Genomic DNA, 13600 nt, shown 5'->3' on the forward strand with positions numbered 1-13600 from the left:
ATTGCTCGCTTAAGATCTGAGTTGTCGATTGCTGAGATGAGGTATCCGCTTTGTACCGCTCTACAAGGTGATGCTTACAGTATCTCCCATTCCGTTCTTACCACTAAAATACAGCCCCACTTGCGTGGCTGTTCAAAACCTAGAAGCCCATCTTTTAGTTGTACAGCTTTTATAAGCACATGAAAACTGCAGCAATGACAAATGGACCCTACAGCGAAGCATCCTACTACGGACTTCTATGTAAAATGGCAAAAAAACATGAAGAAAAAAAACAGCTAATGAAAGAGACCTTAAAGGACAATCCACATACAAGAAATTAACATCCTTCAGATTGTGATAAGTTTGGATTGTCTACATCATGAGCTAATCTTGAAAAAAAAAAAAAAGCTTTCAGCCATCAAACACGAATCAAGCTCGAGTAACACAGACTAGGACAAAGTGAACAAAGTTGCAGGGGCACAACCCAAGGGTTGGCCTTGTAGTCCCAGCCTCATGTTCAAAAACCCCATATTGGCTATTAACTCTTGTGTGACTAGTTCATACAAGACTTTCTCCCGACTTTAAATGGGTCTCGACTAGTGAACAGTGGAATTGGTTCCGGATAAGTCGAAGTACACATGATTTGGCTCGAATATCCTGAAGTATATATCCGGAAAAAAAGGTCGCTAGAGGGATCATTACATCCTGATTCTTCGGCCACTCAAAATATGGGCATCTCTTACCCCCAGAATACACACATAATGATACCGTGTACAAATGAAACACAAAGTGCATATTGAACAGACAATAAGCAAGGAAAATGACAATTCAGCACCTGGAAATGAAAGCTTAGTCTAAAAGAGAAGTCATAAAAGGAATCAGGAGAAATAAACAACATGACAACTTGCACAACAAATCCACTTATGGGCCTAACTTTAGATTGGGGACCAGTCTATTTATTCCCCAGCCACCCTATAACTAGAATATGCCCATTTGGATAAAGCAATCTTGATGTGTATATATAACTCAGAACCTCCTTTAGTGGCCCTTAATCTTTCTTTGCAGAACACTTGAGCAATGGGGAATTCTCTCTGTCTCTCCTTCTCCTCCAAGAACAACAAAGCATTGCCCATAGACACAATTTTCAAGCTTCCCTCTCCAACACCTGCTTGGCCACCAGGTTTTTATTTTCTTCCTTCTCTTGTCACCACTTTACATCATTAATTTGCTTTACCATTGTGTTCATTTCATAGTTGTTTCATTTTGTTTTCCTATCATGTTCTGTTCGGGTGGCGCAACCTGCCAGCTAGAACGCCTCGTTTGTTCCCATAAGTACTTTTTACCCGATTCGATTGTCATGGTTTCCTATGTGGAGAGGATATGTTTGTGTGAGTGTCATGGACATAATCTCCTGTTTAATAGTGATCAGGTCTTAGTTCGAGCTGATGGAGCAAAACAGACCTATTTGTTGTGACTGGCTAACTACTAACATGCTAACGCTATATTGCAACAAAAAAAACAGTACTATAAAAATGGAACACAGTTAGACTCCTCTGTTGATTTTCGTGACCATAGCCTTTTAAGCCAACCTATGTAACTCATACTTGCTCTCATAATTTTGGTTCAAATAACAGGTGGAGGATTTGGAAGTGGAATCATTGATCTAGGAGGCCTCCAAGTCTATCAGACTTCAACTTTCAAAAAAGTTTGGGCTACCTATGAAGGGGGACCAGATGACCTTGGTGCAACATTTTTTAAACCTCACCTGATTCCAGATGGATTTTCCGTTCTCGGTTTCTACAGCCAACCCAACAACCTGCCACTTTTTGGGTATGTTCTTGTTGGAAAAGACGTGGAAGAAAAAAATGTCTCACCTACTCTAAAGAAGCCAATTGACTACACTCTAGTTTGGAGTAGCTCATCGCTGAAAAAAATCAAGAAAACTGGCCATGGCTACATTTGGTTACCAATGCCACCAGATGGCTACGAAGCTGTTGGTCATGTGGTCACCACCTCACCAGACAAGCCTTCCCTTGAAAAAATCCGGTGTGTCCGTTCCGACCTAACTGATCAACCCAAGACCAGTAACTGGATTTGGGGGCCAGGGACCGAGAGCGATTCAAATGGTTTTAATTTGTATAGTTTTCAACCTAGCAATAGGGGGACCAAAGAGCCTGGTGTATCACTAGGTACATTTTTTGCCCAAAATAATGCCTCATCCACTTCTTCTACCTTATCTCTAGCTTGTTTGAAGAACAATAAATTTGACTCATCTTCTATGCCTAATCTTGACCAAATCAAGGAATTATTTCAAGCTTATTCTCCTTTGATTTACCTTCACCCCAAGGAAACTTACCTCCCCTCTTCTGTGACTTGGTATTTCAACAATGGGGCTTTGCTATATAAGAAAGGGGAAGAGTCTAACCCTGTTCCCATTGATTCAAATGGCTCCAACCTACCCCAAGGTGGTTCTAATGATGGTGCATATTGGCTAGACCTTCCAATGGATGATAATGCTAAAGAAAGAGTCAGAAAAGGGGATTTACAGAGCTCTGAGGCTTATTTACACGTAAAGCCCGTGTATGGTGGCACCTACACCGATATAGCTATATGGATTTTCTACCCTTTCAATGGACCGTCGACTGCTAAACTCGAGCTACTGGACATCCCACTAGGGAAAGTTGGCGAACATGTTGGCGATTGGGAGCATTTGACACTAAGGATAAGCAACTTCAATGGGATGTTGCACAAGATGTACTTTTCACAACATAGTGGAGGAAAATGGGTTGATGCTTCGTTGCTCGAGTTTTATAAGGGCAACAAGCCAGTGGCCTATTCCTCGTTGAACGGACATGCATTGTACGCGAAGCCAGGGCTTGTTTTGCAAGGAAGCGGTGGGATCGGGATAAGGAATGACACGGATAAGAGTGACAAGGTGATGGACACGGGAGAAAGGTACTCAGTGGTTGCGGCCGAGTACTTGGGATCAGAAATCGTTGAGCCGCCGTGGCTGGACTATGCTAGGGAATGGGGTCCCAAGGTTACTTACGAACTTGGGGTCGAGGTCCAGAAGGTGGAGGGCTTATTGACTGCAGGAATGAAATCAACATTTGAGAGTTTGGTGAAAATCTTGCCGAATGAAGTGTATGGAGAAGAAGGGCCTACTGGCCCAAAGATGAAAAAGAACTGGTATGGAGATGAAGTTTCAAGCTAAGGTAGTGTAGTGATTTTTTGTGTGTTTTCTTTCCTATTTGATTTGGAGATATTCAGCTATGATCTCCCATAAGCAATGTGCTTGACAGCTTGTAAGTCAAAGTGATCATTTATTGAGTTTATCAGCCTAGCAGGTAACTAATACAGATGTATGTAAGCCTCTGAACGCGAAATTCCTTTAAACGTTCCTGTTTCACCAAGCACTGCTTAAGTTTGGCTAAATTTTTAATCTCATTGTTGTGGCAAAAAAATTAATTCTTATGAGTACGGTCACGCTAACACGACTGACTATAGGGCGGTGGTTAAGGTGAGAACAAAGCCAAAACGACTGAAAAACCGAAGCACATTCACAGGTTTTCATACCTTTCCAACAAATTTAACACATCTGTTACACAACCTCGAGGTTATCCATTGCCTTATGGCTGGCGCCTGGCTGTTAGCATTTACATTATTATAAGCGTTGTAATCATCTTGTGCATGATCATTGGACATATGCCAAAGTAATATGCATTCTTTTTCTCTTCTTTTTTTTGGATAACTCAGGTTTCCGTGCTAGCTTACGTGCACTTTGGCTGATCCTAGGGGACGAAAGTAACAGGCATTCTTGCCATTGTGGGTACAGATGGTTTAGGAGGCGGTGGATTTTATGAGAAATCAAAAGAGAAGGATAGTTAAAAGGTTAAGAATATTAGATGATACAGATTCCTTGGCAACCAAAATGGCATCTCTTATCCCAGAATACATGTGATTTGAGCAAGCAAAATGGCTTTAAAAAACAAGCATGTGAAGAGAAAAGGAAAGAAACCTTGAGAATGTTACCAATGTTATTAAAGGATTGCTTGCAGGAGAAAACAGTTATATGTATCTTGCTTTTGGTAGGGCTTTATATTCATAAACTGCAGCCAATTTGCTTTTGGGGCACCAGCTAATTTTCTTGTAGGGGTCAGGACACTTCCCTTTGGATTCTGGAATGAACCTTTCAAGATAAGCCGTAATGAAGTGAGTGGCGGTTTATTTTATCGCCAAATTGACAAGATTGATGAATTCCAGTGAATGGTTTAAAATGGTATTAGACTCTTAGGCACTGATTTCCGATCAAATCTGTATCCTGGCACATTCTTTTCCCTAATGCTCCGATTGAAGCTGGTTCTTTTCTTTTCTTTTCTTTTCTTTTTTCTTCTTCTTCTTTCTCCTTAAAATTGGTCTTCATGTAAGGATTTCAGATCCCTTCTGTTGTTTGCATAAGCTAGTTCTATAAACTAAGCCACTGATTTAATAAAATAACCAAAAATAAAAAAACTGCAATCATTTAAAGAACTGAAGAGTTGAACAAGGGGAAACTTTTGTCCACTAATATGCTACCAAGAATATTTCCTTAAAGATTTGGCCAGCAAACCAGTATGTGCCTCCTTCCAATAAGAAATGGTCCTACTTACCAAAATAATGGTTATACCTTGTCAAATATGGCCACAGTAGTACCCAATACAGAACACTTAACAGAATTCTAAAAAGCAAGCTTTTTAGAGAACCAGCAACCGACGTTTGGTTTAGGGAGGATTGCATATGCATTGGTCGATTTCTCAATGTAGAATTTTGGGCCATTTCAGGGGCTATTGTGAATGATTGAATTTGGCGAGTCGATGATAGAGAAGATGGCAAAAGCAGAATAAGGTCTCACATGTGTCCAGTTTGTCCAATGATCCTTTCAATCTCTTCAAGAAGACGCTCCTTTTCTTCTGTCAACTCATCGTTCAGCTTTTGAAGCTCCTCTATCTGCTTGGTCTGTTCAGAATCCTTTCTGGGATTTTCAAAGACAGAAGAAAATGTTCAACAAGAGCAGAAAGTTTCAGATCATTTTGATGAGAGATGGATGCATACATAGATTGGAACAAATTTTCGTCAATCTCCATGCAAAACACACATCTAGAGGTAAGTAAAGTATCACTGGACTCTCAATTGTGGGCTAACAAAATAGATGTACAGAAAGAGAAGATAAACAGATGGTAGGATCCATTTGGATCAATTGCATCCTTATTAACACCCTAGAGTCCAGAAATCAAATGGTGACGTGACAAGCAGAAACTGAGCATATGTAATGTAAAGCGCTCCCCTTCAACGGGTTCTTGTCAGCTCACCATCAAGAAAATCTTCTGTCCTTCACTTGCGAGTTCTAGTTGGACAGTTGTTTCTTAGGGCTTCTTTTTCCTTGACTAAAACAAAATAACAGAAGTCTGGTCTTAATTGGTACAACCGGCTAGAACTGGCAAGTGTGCATGCTTCAAATTCACTAAAACCAAGATTAATGTATTTCTACATAAATTAGTTTTCTGGCAGTATATAGCTCAACCAAACTAGATTTCAAATTCTACGTCAAACCAAATGTACTCATACAGCGAATCTAAGTAAATTAGTGTTTCTGGCAGTACCGATTCATGAACGACAAGTTAAGTTTGAGTGACCGCACTTCCTTCTCAAGATTATCACACCGCTTCAAAATGGACTGCATATCTGAGGGAATTTGTGGTGTTAGATTCCTTTCCTTTGCCTCTGCCATTCTACATCAACAAAAAATTCAACATAAGGTACGGTCTGTGCAAGCTTTTTCCCAGAAATTGAAGATAGTATTACTCCATGTTTGGAATGCATAGAAACCCAGACTAATGCATGTTCAGCTTCAGAGAATAGCGGAAAATCAATCAAGCAGTTGAATATCATATTAATGAGTGGCATGATGTTTGAATCTATTGGAGTGCAAATAATTCACTAAAATTTTAGTATTTTCCCATCCTTAAGAATAACTCAAAAACATAATCTTGGGAGGGACACTAAGAAAATCAGGAATCTTGCATTTTAATTGACTAAAATTTGAATGTATTCTATTCCTGAGGATTACAGTAACTAGGATAACAAATTTTCAGGAAAACAATTCTGATGAAAGTGGCTACTTCCACTTAAGTTGTGAATATAGTAATACGTACTTCCGGGATCGCTCCACCCTACGCTTCTTTGTTGGATCCCCTTTGTCCACTGCAATACTTCTTTTGGTTAGCGAAAAGGAACTTACTTGATAAATGCTACAGTAATGGAAAATATTTGGCACCAATATTGTCACGATAACGATAGGAAATGGAAAAACAGAAACTACTGCATATAGAAATGGGTAGATACCATGATACATAATCAAGGTTTCAAAGTCGTCAAGCAATAAGAAGTCAATAGTTAACGAAGAAGAGGAGGAGGCAAACTGGAGCAAGAACTAAGCTTTGGCAATATTTGCTTAAATAGGCTGCTCTCAAACTCGAGCCCTTGTTCACAACCTTGTAGTATGAGGATGAAAATCATCAAGTATAGAAACGGGTATTTATTACCTGAGCCAACTGAATTCATAGATCCATACCGAACAAGGCTTCCCTTTAGCTGAAGACAGTAAACAGAAAAGAAAATTTGAAAGTTTTAGTGGTTCCATTTTACACACTGCTTCTCACAATTTTGTAGATTCATCATCAAACAATTAGGATAGGGTACAGCTAGCATACCTTGCGATCATCTTTTATATTGTCATATATACGTTCCCTGATGTCTGCAGTTCAAAAAGGAAAAATACTCACTAAGCAGCCATATATAACTGGGTGAGAGAAATGGAAGGAAAACACAATTGGATGCTTGCAAGGGACACAAATTTGGAATAAGCCCGTAAGAGTGATCATAGAATAACCCTTTTTTCTTGCAACTGCTGAAATGTAAAAGTGTTTTTTTTGTCCAAAACCAACGTTAAGTATTAAAGCGATATACGTTTTCCATGAAACATCCCAATATCTAGCATTGGAAATAGAATAGAGTTTTGTTTTGCACATATCCCTTATCGTGGCCATCAATCCACTTGGTATGAACAGTATTTAGGTACTGATATGAAATGGATCCATATAGAAACAGTCCCATTGCCAAGACGTTTTCAAAAGTACAAAAGTAGATGGTGACCCCATATGCTCGATCTTATGAGTGATACTTTCTGACAAAATTTTTGGTAGGAAAGAAACGAGAGTGGAACAGAAACCAAAAGCTCCAAGTAGACAAGCCAACGAGTGATGAAAAACATCACACACAAAATGTCTGAACAACAATGGCTAGTAGATCAACTAAGCTGCCTATCTGCTCTATGCATGTGTTTTAAGAATTGAAAGCCTCAAGTTGTTTTTAGTAGTCACCTTTGGGTGTGGAGCCAATTTCTGAACTCTTTCCATTTCCAAGTCGCTTCCTGGAGCTCTCACTCATAGTCTGACCAGAGTTGCTGGGCCCATCACACGCTTCAAACCCAGCCGAGACAACCGGTGTAGCAGCAGAAGATTCACCTTGTGAAGTTTCACGAGATAACATGTTCATCTGCATTGGGTTTGGTGGAGTTACAAACCCTTCGAATTCCATAACCAAAGATCCGTTACTGGATTGCAATACCCCAGGATCTTCAAACATTCTCGGTTTCTCATGAATGAAATAATTCCCTTGTCCTTGATTCAAACATGTTTCGCCTAAAACTTCTTGAGCACAATAATGTCCCAAGGAGCTATCTTCAGTGATTCCTCTTTCAGTTGGGTTTGTAAGCTTCTTTCGCTCTAATGTTCCCTTAAGCATGCCAACAACAGAGGAAATTTTGTCTACATTATCCGCGTTAGCTGTATTGAAAGTAGACGAGGATGAATTGGTCAGAGACATGAATGAGCTGAACTGGTTTGGTATGTTACCAAATCCATTTGGGTTTGGGTTTTCAAGTTCCTGTTTTGAATTGTTGATGCTATGCCCTGTGACATTATGCATCGCTTCCATACCAAACGGTGTTTGAGAGTTCTGCATGGCAACATACCTCCTCCTGCAAATGAAATACTTCCTCAAATGAAATCAAGAAAAATGTGGCTGAGTTTTTCCAGTTATGTTACTTCGATATAAAGCAATTGGCTCCACCATGAGTCATGATTCAAAGAAAAGCGAATATCATGATTCAAATACAAATGACTTCTCCCTCCATTCCTAAATTTTGGTCAATCTTTCCTCTTTTAGGTGTCCCATATTACTTGTCCATTTTCACTTGTCAAGGAGAAAAAGTTGAAGCATTTCCTTTCTCTATCCTTCCTCCCTCCCTATATTCATAATTCAAAAGTGGAGGAAAAAATGCATTGGATTTTAAATTTACCACCATATAGCTGAAGGTATCTTCGGAAATCCATATGTTTTGAAGAATGAGGATGATGTCACCATAAAATATAAGGTTTCCTAAAAGGGACCAAAATTTGTGGACAGAGGGAGTATATTTTCTGTGGCCCTGTAGCAGAGTGCTAGCAAATAGAGAAAGTAAATGGATACGGTTTCCAGAGAACTATATTATGGAAACAGTAATACCGCAGTTCAGAGGATCGACTTCGTGTCATGGGTTGAGAACTATGGAACCATGCCTGCATACAAGGTGGAAGTATGAGATTGATTTGGAATGTCATATTGAACTGATATTTCTGAAACTATCTAAGTAGATACAGACCTTAGCCAAGTATAGGTTACTAGCCTGCAACCCTTTGTCAACGACATTTCTGGAGAGAAACAGAAGCCAAAATTTTATCAGCATCGATAATCAGAAGTTCTTACTCTTAAACCAACGCAAAATAATAAATTATACTGGAATTGATTGAATGTATAAGAGCGTGCACGAAATTCCAACTATGGTAGTATATAAAGTATAAACTAACTAATCAGCTGAAAACCTCCAACAATGTAGCCAAAGTTAGTGACTGAACCACTGATAAGGGAAATCATTAGATTGAATGTGTTGCAAGGACAAACTGAAAACTAAAAACAGTTGGTGATTTGATTGAAAATATGCGGAACACTGATGTTGGACATATAAAAGTGATAGCAGTTAGAGAAGTCTACCTCATTGTATTTTGGTTGAGATCACTTGTCTGTAACTCAGCCACGTGAGTACTTTTTGCACCACCAGGTTGGGGATTCGTTAAACTAGCCAGTTCTGTGGAAATCCTGCATTTAAATTGGGGATTTTTTGCCTTCAGAAGTTCAAGTACAACAAATACGGTTCTTGCTGATTACCTCAACAATTTATATCCTCATAGGATATCTCCAAGAGTACAGATTACTACAAACAAGTACAAAGCTATCTCCATTTTATAAACATGTATGGGAAATAACAGGTTAAAAGCACTCTACATATCAAGCATCAACCAGTGCGAAACTCTTTAAATGTGACCAACTAACCTTCGTGATGCATTTCGAGTATGATGAGCTATGCTTGGCGAGTTATAGCCATGATTCTGCAAAACAAAAGTCAGAAGTAGTAGTGGATTTAGGACAAAATCATGAAGCAAACAACAAACAAAATATTAACAGCATTGAAAGGAGCAGGTTTTGTTTTTTCACCCTGATCACTCCTTTTCCACATGTCATGTGCATGCTTACAAATTTAAGTGTGAAGATGCATTCACCACGTTGCCCTGGTCATAACTAATCGTAAAACAGATGACTTGAAATTGAACTTAGATGTGGCAACTTGTTCTTTCACTATGGCTGCCTTAACTAAAATAAAGATCTACAGCATTCAAAAAAATGAAAAATGAGAACCACAGGAGAAAAGGTAGAGAAAGAATTCCAAGAATGAAAACTGTGATGCTCTGCCAATCAAGCCATTATTTCACAAAATCTAGAAGAGGACTTGACTAAGGCATTTGCGTGTATAATCTGTAACCTTGCTCATATCACTAATAAAATCGCTGAAGATTCATCCGGCTAATTCAAATGTTTGATAAGGAATTCGATGCCTTTTTAAATGAAGTCAGCAGAAGGAGATAGTACAATTGCTTGCCTCTCCGTTTGTGAGCCAGCTTTTGAAGAGTTCCTCACTATCCGTGCGAAAACTGTTGCTTAGATTCTTAAAACCCAACATTTCCATGGTTGGCGCTGGCATTCCCATCGAGCTCTCCATCAAAGATTTGAAGAACAAGTCTTCACTTGTGTTCCTACAGAAGTCCGAATACCCCCTTCCTTCCGTTTCCATCGAATTCTTTTCTACTTCAACCCTCTGAACGGCCTGAGATTGGAGTGCACTTGAGTTTCTTTGGCGAGCTGCTGGTTTTACAAACGAACCATTCCCAGAACTTCCCTTGTTTCCACCATTCAACATATTACTCAATTATATAACACTTTGAATCAGGACCTTCCACCAAAGAACCATATGACATTGAACAAAACTAATTTTCCCTTGACAAAATCACTGATGGGTATTATGGGTCGCTATATCTAGATAAAGTCTTCTTCGAAGATTTTTTCATTTGATGAATAGAACATTTTTTTTTGAAACCAAACAGCTTAACTTATATTAACACAAAAGAGTAACAACTCTGGTATAGTTTTGCAAAACGGGGAACTACTATCCCGAGCTCATCTTTGCATAAAGTCTCCAACAAAAACTCAGGTGCACTACTATGTAAAACAAAACGCCTTTTGCTCAGAACATTTGACGCTTCTCTTTTTGCTCAGTAACATAATTGTCTAAATGGCTCTTTGCTACCAACCCATACGGTTATTGGGTAGGAAACAAGCAAGGTTTGTTTTAAATAGCGGTAGCGGGAGTGTTGATCTGAATGATACTATCGAATGATACGTAGCGAGAATCTTGTGTGGCGGCTGTGAATTCTTTTACTGAGGATATATATGAATTCACATGAATACACAACCTTGCAGAGAAACTTGGACAAGAAAGCTAAAGGGAACGTTGAAGATACAAACTTCCAGTTAAGCCACCAGAATATGAACACACAAGAGAAATGGTTTGCAACTTTGTAGAGAGACTACAGTATCTCCAATTGAAAAATTGACGTAAAAAAAAAAAATTATGGGCAATTAAGAAATACAAAAGTCGTGGAATCAAAGAGCATCATGTTTGCTCTAGATTCGAAATCCCAACTTATTTTTTTGGTTGTCTTTTTCTCAGAGTTAATCACACTGCAGCAAGTTGGATCATCCAAAGTTGAAATTCAACAAGGATTTTCATGTTTCATATACATTTTACGTCATGCACATCTCTACATATATAAAATCTTTCTGCACGTATTAGTGTACAAATATGTATGTGGCAAACGAACTGAGCCGAGCTAGATTTTAGCGATTTGTTGGTCAAGTTTTTAGCGAGCTCGAGCCGAAGATGAACCGAGTAGGCCTAGGTTTAACGAGTCAAAAGATTTTAGCGATTTGTTGGTTAAGTTTCTAGCGAGCTCGAGCGCAAGATGAACCGAGTAGGCCTAGGTTTAACGATTCAAATTAAAGTATAGTACATTATGCTTGATGTGGGTGTAGGTTGCAAATGAAATTTGGACAAACCCCATTTGTCTCTGTAATATATTCTTAGAACAAAATCATAATCATAATCTATTTTTATCCAAAAGATAATATTTATGAATAGACCAAAATATTACTTATGTTGTTTGAGAGCCTAATTGAGCCGAACAATGTCATGTTCGAGTTCTGCTCATTTATTAACAAGTCTAAAAATGAGACTCGCGTTAAATAGACGAATCAAACTCAAACCATCTGCCGAGCTTTGATCATCAGTTCACAAACGACTTGGTTCACGAACCACCTATGTAGGAGTCATTTTTAAAAGAGGGGTTCCACAAAATGAGGTGTTTGGAATGGACCAGCAATATTTTTTTTTTTTTTGAGTAAGATGTGTAAAGTTTTGGGCTTTTTATTGGAGAAGGGGGAAATGGGATGATGGAAGCCATGAAAGGGACCAATGCATCTATGGTTCTAATTTTATGATTTAAATAATGTAGCCGTTAGGAGGGCATTTTCATCACTAGAGAAAGTATTGTATGCGACAGTGTGTAGCTGAAACATGGTGCTCTCTTGCATTCTACAGACATGGCAATGATCTTGGGCTATGATTAGGTGAAAAAAGCTGTGGTGTTGGATGGAAAGAATTTTCAAACTTGAAACTCCTATTATTTCCTCTCCTTCAACCATGCACAAACAATAATCAAATTCATTTTTGTCCCAAATCAAACAATCACATTGTATTGTGTACCACTCAATTTTTTCTATAACTCAAGTGTCCGGAGTACACGCATAGATATCATCACCGACATCCAGAAAGCCGAAAGCTTTGGAAGAAGCTTAGAGTGTCTCCAATGGCATAACAAAACTAAAAGATTTCTAAAGTTAGGAATGTTGGTCCAATTTTCAATCCGTTTAAACTAGTGCGAAGATCTTATTTTTTTGATCATTTTATCCTAAAAAATCATAATTAATTTTTGACTCTAATGCTCTCGTTAGTTAGCCCTAAGAGATATTTGATTATACGACTTTCTTAGGGCTGACTAACAAGAGCTTTAGAGTCAAAAATTAATTATGATTTTTTACGATAAAATAATCAAAAAAATAAGATCTTTGCACTGGTTCAAACAAATAAAAAATTGGAGCACTTAACTTTTTTTCCGTTTGGTTTTAGACGGAGGGGTGACGGCAGGTGTTGAATTGATGAGTTTTTAGAAAGCTCAGGTGTTTATATGAAATTTAAGAAAGGTCAGGTGTTGAATTGGTGAGTTTTTAGAAAGCTCAGGTGTTTATATGAAATTTAAGAAAGGTCAGATATTTATGTGTGATTTGTGTGAAAGGTTAGGTGGCTATATGAAATTTTCCCTTAACGTTTGTTTGAAACAATATGAAAAGTGTGATATTGAAAGTCTTTCATTTATTCTGTCACTCGGTAAGTTCTAATACTTATTTGTAGTCAAGTTATTTCATTCTTCCTTTTTTCACAGAGGTCAAGTTGTTTCCACTAAACTAACAGTTGTAGAAAATGTATTGGGTGTTTTAGTTTAATTAGTAGAAGAAAATGTGTTGGATTCTTTAATTTAGTAGAAACAACATAACTTTTGGCATAAAGTTGTAGAGTAAAAAGTTTCGTGGAAACTAGGCCTAAGATATAGGAACAAATTTGATGCTAAAGAAACTTACGCTATTGTGCAAATTTTTAGGTTGGTAGATATTCATCTTGTGCATAGTCCATCTTTGTTTATCGATTTTTATTAGTGCATATATATATATACTCAATCGCCACCCGGCCGGTGTAAAAATTCTAGCTCTGTCGTGTTCAGTATTCTCTTGACTGGCAATTTGTAACGTGGGAAAGTTGAGTTTCTAAAACAGGTTTGACTGGAAGTTTAAAAACACTTATTTTTTCTTTTAAAAAAAAGTTGCTTTCGTACGTTCAGTGCTTCAAAAGCCGGCACAATTTTATTTTGAAACATATTTAGCACTAGTTAAGTTTACCTTCATAGATGATGCTATATATGGTGTCTCCTCCTTTGCCGGGGACACGGTATTTCCCTGTAACATAATCACTCGAAGGCAT

At 38.2% G+C, this 13600-nt stretch overlaps 3 protein-coding genes across 5 annotated transcripts; 1 reads left to right on the forward strand and 2 right to left on the reverse strand.

Moving 5' to 3' along the window:
* Positions 1-915: 915 nt before the first annotated feature.
* LOC131306646 (hypothetical protein At1g04090-like) lies at positions 916-5821 on the forward strand. Of its 3 annotated transcripts, XR_009193947.1 has the most exons (4): positions 916-1159; positions 1614-3194; positions 4800-5121; positions 5616-5821. XR_009193947.1 is itself a non-coding variant. In XM_058333029.1 (3 exons), exons 1-2 carry the CDS (start codon positions 1057-1059, stop codon positions 3191-3193), a joined length of 1683 nt encoding a protein of 560 aa, XP_058189012.1. In that variant the 5' UTR covers positions 916-1056; the 3' UTR covers position 3194; positions 4800-5234. The 3 variants fall into 3 exon arrangements, 2 of the variants coding, with proteins under 2 accessions (XP_058189012.1, XP_058189013.1); XM_058333029.1 differs by lacking the exon at positions 5616-5821 and having other exon boundaries at positions 4800-5234; XM_058333030.1 differs by lacking the exons at positions 4800-5121; positions 5616-5821 and adding an exon at positions 3736-3883.
* LOC131306651 (protein CYCLOPS-like) lies at positions 4518-9635 on the reverse strand. Its single transcript, XM_058333039.1, has 10 exons — positions 9448-9635; positions 9109-9213; positions 8720-8768; positions 8584-8636; positions 7398-8056; positions 6729-6772; positions 6561-6609; positions 6171-6219; positions 5619-5747; positions 4518-4990 (listed from the first exon to the last, which is right to left on the reverse strand). Exons 2-10 carry the CDS (start codon positions 9111-9113, stop codon positions 4867-4869), a joined length of 1161 nt encoding a protein of 386 aa, XP_058189022.1. The 5' UTR covers positions 9114-9213; positions 9448-9635; the 3' UTR covers positions 4518-4866.
* Positions 9636-9740: 105 nt separating this feature from the next.
* Positions 9741-10643, reverse strand: LOC131306678 (protein CYCLOPS-like). Its single transcript, XM_058333085.1, has one exon. The coding sequence runs from the start codon at positions 10367-10369 to the stop codon at positions 10022-10024; it is 348 nt and encodes a 115-aa protein (XP_058189068.1). The 5' UTR covers positions 10370-10643; the 3' UTR covers positions 9741-10021.
* Between the last annotated feature and the right edge of the window lie 2957 nt (positions 10644-13600).

The sequence above is a fragment of the Rhododendron vialii genome, chromosome 11a (genome assembly GCF_030253575.1).
Source record: "Rhododendron vialii isolate Sample 1 chromosome 11a, ASM3025357v1".
Lineage (NCBI taxonomy): Eukaryota > Viridiplantae > Streptophyta > Magnoliopsida > Ericales > Ericaceae > Rhododendron > Rhododendron vialii.

Coding starts and splice junctions, on each gene's coding strand:
- LOC131306646 (XM_058333029.1), top strand. CDS start 1,057: ATGGGGAATTCTCTCTGTCTCTCCTTCTCCTCCAAGAACAACAAAGCA. Junction 1,160..1,613: donor AACACCTGCTTGGCCACCAG/GTTTTTATTTTC, acceptor TTCAAATAACAG/GTGGAGGATTTGGAAGTGGA.
- LOC131306651 (XM_058333039.1), bottom strand. Junction 6,773..7,397: donor AATTGGCTCCACACCCAAAG/GTGACTACTAAA, acceptor TTTGAACTGCAG/ACATCAGGGAACGTATATAT. Junction 4,991..5,618: donor AACTTGTCGTTCATGAATCG/GTACTGCCAGAA, acceptor TGAAAATCCCAG/AAAGGATTCTGAACAGACCA.
- LOC131306678 (XM_058333085.1), bottom strand. CDS start 10,369: ATGTTGAATGGTGGAAACAAGGGAAGTTCTGGGAATGGTTCGTTTGTA.